Genomic DNA, 5,665 nt, shown 5'->3' with positions numbered 1-5,665 from the left:
TTTCCCTAGCAAAGAAAATGTAATTTGGCACAGAGTAGCTCCCTATTGTGGTGTGACATTTATTGTGATGGTACCAGGTAAATAATTCAGGGATCCAAAGACAAAATTCATCCCTTAAGGTCATTATCTGGATTAACGTAAGAAAAATCCCTGAGGGACTTTAGAAACTATGAAGCAAGGAAATGGATTATACTAATCTGTGAATTCTGTGGTTCTTTTGTGGTCTGACAGATAAAATGCAGATATTCTTTTCCATTCAGTTATTAGTGTTATCTAACTTAAGCTATTAATATTTTGGCAATGTATGTATGTCCATTACTCATTTTATACAAGACCAACTCATACCAGCTGTGAGGCAAAAATTATTTCCAACAAACTTAATCCTACCAAACAGGTTTTTCACAGCTCTGCAGTACAATTTATATATAGATATGTCTATTAAACCTATTTGTTGTCCAAGCTTAATGCCTCTACTTAAATTGCTTATACTGTCCAATCTTTTTTTGTCAGATTCACAATTATATACATTCTGCTCAGTCATAGTTTGCTGCTTTCCATGCAGATCTTAATTCTCAGTGAAGACAGATTACTCATAGGGCAAGGTAAGATGGTTCAGCACTGTCCTCACATATCAAATACCCAGATTCACTGGTCTGCCGAAAGACCATGGCAAACTTCCTAAGGATGCCATCCCCTTCTCCACTTATAGTCCACTGGCTAGGACCCTGAAGAGGCAACATGACAGTCATCTGGAAGCAGCACAGCACTGTGCCTGCAGAGCTGGTCCCAAGCTGCTATGTCCTCCTCTGAGGCAAAGCATGAAAGCCTCAGGGGAGCACATGAGCACAGTTCTTCTGTCTCCAGGCACAAGCTGGCTTGTGCCCAGCCAGTGCTGGGAGAAGGTACTGATGCAGCTGTACAGATCTAATTATGTACTGTTCAGTACTCTGCTGTTGCTTAAGCCTGGAGACAGAATTCTGCCAGTAAAATTTGCAAGGCATCAAAATGTGTTCTTCCTGAGAGGCCCTGAACAAACTAAATACTGAGCAGCTAAGATCCGAGATTAGATCTGATGAGACCCATGTGGTGGATAGGTATCCCTTTTTGTAAGTCAAGCCCAAATGAGAGTCCCAAGTAAGACTCTCCCAGAGATTAGCATGGTGCTACTCTCCTTGCTTTCCTCCTGCCTGTATTGCATTCTCTTCATCATAGAAATACTCATGAAACACATGGGAGGGGCTAACAAATTGTGTCTATATCTATCTTGATATCCTTGGCCCAGAACCTAATAGCCAGGCAAAGGTCATAACCACCTGCCCATAAAATAATTATATTCAGTGTTTAGTTATTTTATATACACCATAACAGCTCTAGGAAGACCTATGCTGCTACCTCAGGAGAGGCTGCACTGTGCTCACTAAGTCAGTCTTGTGAGAATTGAGGTGGGTTCTGAATCAGAGATGAAATTTCATTTTGGGTGTCCCAGTGCCTACTTGCAAATTCTTCAATGAGTGTTTCTCCTGGTATTCTTTGGCTTTGTATAAAACCTGTACCTTTTGAATGGGAAAAGAATATAGCACTTTTAAATAAACTAAAGCACTGACAGGTGAATGGAGAGATCTGGATTCCAGTTCCTGTTTCACATAAAGCAGAAGCTCCCCTGCAGACTCCTTATAGTCCTTTAAGGACTATAGATCTATGGGAACAAATGCTGGCTTTCCACATCCTCTGACAGCTTGGATTTGGGGCAACTGAGGGATGTTGCTTCCTCACTGCTTTCGGTGAGAAAATGCCTGATTTTCCTACAACATGAAGGGGTACTAAACTACATAGCTGTGCTCGAGCAGGAGCCAAGCCCAAAGGAGCAACTAAGCTGTGTGACAAGCTGGCTCTTCCACAGGCCATCTTCTAGTGCCTGTGGGAAAATCCACACCATGCGGTGGGACACTGTGAAGGTTTGTGACCTGAAAGCAAACACTGACCCAGGCACCATCTCAGAGAGGAAAGCAATGCACTCACTTAGTGCATCAACTTTAGCTCAACACAACAGCTGCAGAGAAAGCTCAGAAAGCAGTAAAACAAAGATACCATGAAACAGACAGAAATATAATTTGTAATTAGTCACATTTATACAGGATGATGTAAAGTAGACTTAAAATTACAGAGAATTAGGTTGGCAACTGTAGCTTTAGCACAGACTGTCATGGTTACTCCAAAATTGTATATATACCATACTGAAACAGGCTTAAAAGAGTTGGAACAGAAGTTTTAAACCATTTGCTTATTAAATAAAGGAGGCTATTTTGGGCAATAACACTTTTGATTAAGGGTTCAGAGTCAATTGTAACCAATACATATGATTGATGCCCATAATAATTGCACACTTCTGTAATCCTTCCTCACCCATAACAGTTTTGAGCTTAAATTTTGAATATTATTAATACTCAGACAAAAATAACTAATGGACAATATTACGCTCTAAGCATGTTTGAGAATTAATCTATTTTTGTAAAACTCTTTAAGAATGATGGATACTTTTTCCTGCTTGAGTAAACAAACACTAGCTAATTCTCTAGACCTCCCTTTTCTGTTCACAAAAAACTAAGTCCAAATGATTTCATGGATATTTAAAGAATGGTGCCAAATAGTGCATACACAAAGATTAATTTCTCCACTTGATAAAGATCTGATACCATTCATTACATTGCTAACACTTCAGTACTGCAGTGTTGTTGTTTTTTCATTTTTAAGACAAAACAAAATTAATTTAGGAACAATATAAAATGGAGAGAAAAAAATGAAGCAGATGAAATGTAGCTGTAGAAAAAGATTCCAAGTGTAAGTATCATGCTTATTTTTATTCTAGATAAGCAATAGGGCAGCTTGGAATAAACATGGATTTAAATTTTCTTTTTATCTTGAATGAGTTCAAAGAGGCTAAACAAAGACACAAAAGAGTTGAACATTGCTGGGTACAACACAGTAAACAGATTAAAATTTTATACCTGAGAAAAAAGGAATTTAACTATTCACTACAGCATGCAGAGTAACTGATAAGTTATCACATAAACCTAGCATACTGTTATTAGGCTAAAGTCATTCAAATGTCCTTAATTTTTACAAAGGCTAAAGACAGAAAAAACTCCAAGACGAGTGTGTGACATAAAACCACAATACAGGAAAAGCACATTACCATCTAGCAGCCTTTCCACAGGATCAAAATTATCTGCTGTTTTATTATCCAGGGAGAAAGCAGCAACAATTCAAAGCCTGTGGAGTTAATAACACGTTAGACATTTAAGCAGGTCCTGAAAATTAAAATATTGGCAGTTTATGAAGTGCTCAAAGAAGACCTTAACCTGCACACCCTGCCCTCCAATGCCACTTTAAAGCACTGTGTTGCGAACTGTGCCCAGCACAGAATGAAAGGCAGGGAGGGATCTGCAGGGAATGACTGATCAGGTCACAAGCTTGTGATTTTCTCACTGGCATAACCACAGCTGATTCATAAGGAAAGACTTTTTACCCCATCTGACTGGCCAAAACCCACTAAGAAACTCAACCTTTTCTCATATTGAATCTGTGGTTTAGTTTTTTTGTAGGTTGTTCGGCTTTTTTCCTCTTTTCTTTTTATTTCCCCTAATCCATTTCAAATGCACTGGTTTGAAGTACTTCAGTACACATAAAACACAGAAACATACTTCTCTTCTTAATTCCCTTATCTTCATAAAAGGTACCTGTGGGAGAGAAGGGGTCTGAAAATTTGCTTTAACCAGCACAGCCCATTCACCCTAACAGGCTTTATTTTCCTGCCAGGCTTCTGCTCTCCCTGATCTCCATACGCTACATACAAATTACCTGCTGCCACCATCCATATTCCTGTGTTACACGTCAGCCATTTGCCTTTCTAAAGCAAACCCAGCAAACTTTGTCATTAAGACTTATGAAGAAGAGATGGGAGGGACGGGAGTGTCTCTTACCCTGTCAGAGACAGCCATAAACAAGGTCTCTCCCTTTTATTTCCTTGGAGTTGCATATTTACATTATCTTTATGCCAATCAACTCCTCTCAAATCAGACCACTTGCCTTGACTTTCATACTACTTTTCTTTCACCACTTATGAATAGAACTACGCATTAAAAATGCATGTGTCAAAACGAATTTCGTTTCCTCTTTAAAGTCAGATTTCTTAGACATTGGTAGGTTGTGTGAAAGAGTCTCCGGGGAACTGAATCCTCTTTGCTTCTAGTTTCTTCCTGGCTTTCAAAGCTGCTGATACTTCAGGGTGGATGGAGTCCAGCCGCTGTTCACACTGGAAAGCTGTGAGGAAGGCTGTCCTGTAATTGTTATTCATCCAGCCATAGAGAAGGGGGTTAGCAAACGTTGAGCACATGGCAATGACGTGGAACACCGTGTAGATCAGTTTGTACTCTTTCAGGTCTAACACCTGACTGTCAATGTCACTGACGAGCTGGAAGGTGTGAAATGGCAGCCAGCTAACAGCAAACACTACAACCACACACACCAGCATCTTGGTGGTTTTCCGCCGCCGGTGGTGGTAGTGGTCATTCCCTGCCCCAGGACTAACGTGGTTCTTGAGCTTGGTCCAAATACGGGCGTAGGCATAGGAGATGACTGCCAGAGGCAGCACATACTGGATCAGGAGCATGGAGATGCTGTAAATGGTGCCATAGTTCAGCTGCCCCTCCCCTGGCCATTTCTCAGAGCAGACCACGATTTTGAAGTCTGGAATTATCTCAATCAATGAGTACTCACGGAAGATGGCCAGAGGACTTGCCAACAGGGCACTGACTGCCCAGGCAACTCCTATAATCAGGAAGCTGATCCGCTTAGAGATTTTGCTTTCCAGGTGGTAGACAATGCAGCGATGGCGATCCAAAGCGATCACAGTCAAAGTGACAGTAGACACATGCACAGCAAGAGCCTGGGCATAAGGCACCAGGTGGCACAACACCGGGCCCAGTTTCCACTCTCCCAACAGCGTGTAAACCAAAGTGAAGGGCAGGCACAGTGTATTGACCAGCAGGTCTGCCACTGCCAGGTTGGCAATGAAAAAGTTAGTCACCGTGCGCATGCTTTTGAACTTGATGATCACGTGGATAACGAGGGAGTTGCCGATCACCCCCAGCAGGATGATGGAGCAGTAAGCAAAGATGAGGATTATCTGCACTTCAACTAGTGTTGTGCTGTCCTTCAGTTCTGGTTTAGGGTCCAGAGCCAATTCATTGAGTGGTGTGGTGTATTGCGGCAAGTACAGTTTGGTGAACAGCTCCATCTGCATTTCACCCGTCTGGTTTTCTCTGCCTACTGCTTCCAGGGGCCCCATCCTTGCAGCAGGCTGGCCTGAGCAACAGACCTGTCCCTGAAAACAAAACAGTACAAGAACACGTGGAGAAATCAGTCTGCAGTGGCTAAGACAAGAAGTAACGAGCTAAATCAACAGCTCTTTCCTCTAAACCACGTTCTACATCTCAGGATTAAGACAAGATCCATCTTAATATATTTAAATTCTGTTGCCCTTACATTTGAAGCCCAATCCCATAATATTACTCAGGCATGACTCCTGCCGAAAATTGGGACAGATTTCAAAAGCATTTCAAAGACAAAGTTTGCCTAAGTAAATGCAGAAGGATTAAGAGCCTGC

General features: G+C 41.5%; 1 protein-coding gene across 1 annotated transcript; it reads right to left on the bottom strand.

The window, feature by feature from the left end:
- Positions 1-4,118: 4,118 nt before the first annotated feature.
- On the bottom strand, positions 4,119-5,349 carry NPY2R (neuropeptide Y receptor Y2). The gene has a single exon (XM_009995906.1). It carries the CDS (start codon positions 5,345-5,347, stop codon positions 4,190-4,192), a length of 1,158 nt encoding a protein of 385 aa, XP_009994208.1. The 5' UTR covers positions 5,348-5,349; the 3' UTR covers positions 4,119-4,189.
- Between the last annotated feature and the right edge of the window lie 316 nt (positions 5,350-5,665).

The sequence above is a fragment of the Chaetura pelagica genome, unplaced genomic scaffold (assembly GCF_000747805.2).
Source record: "Chaetura pelagica isolate M959 unplaced genomic scaffold, ChaPel_1.0 scaffold142, whole genome shotgun sequence".
In the NCBI taxonomy this organism is placed as follows: domain Eukaryota; kingdom Metazoa; phylum Chordata; class Aves; order Apodiformes; family Apodidae; genus Chaetura; species Chaetura pelagica.
This window is presented reverse-complemented; position numbering and strand designations above follow the sequence as displayed.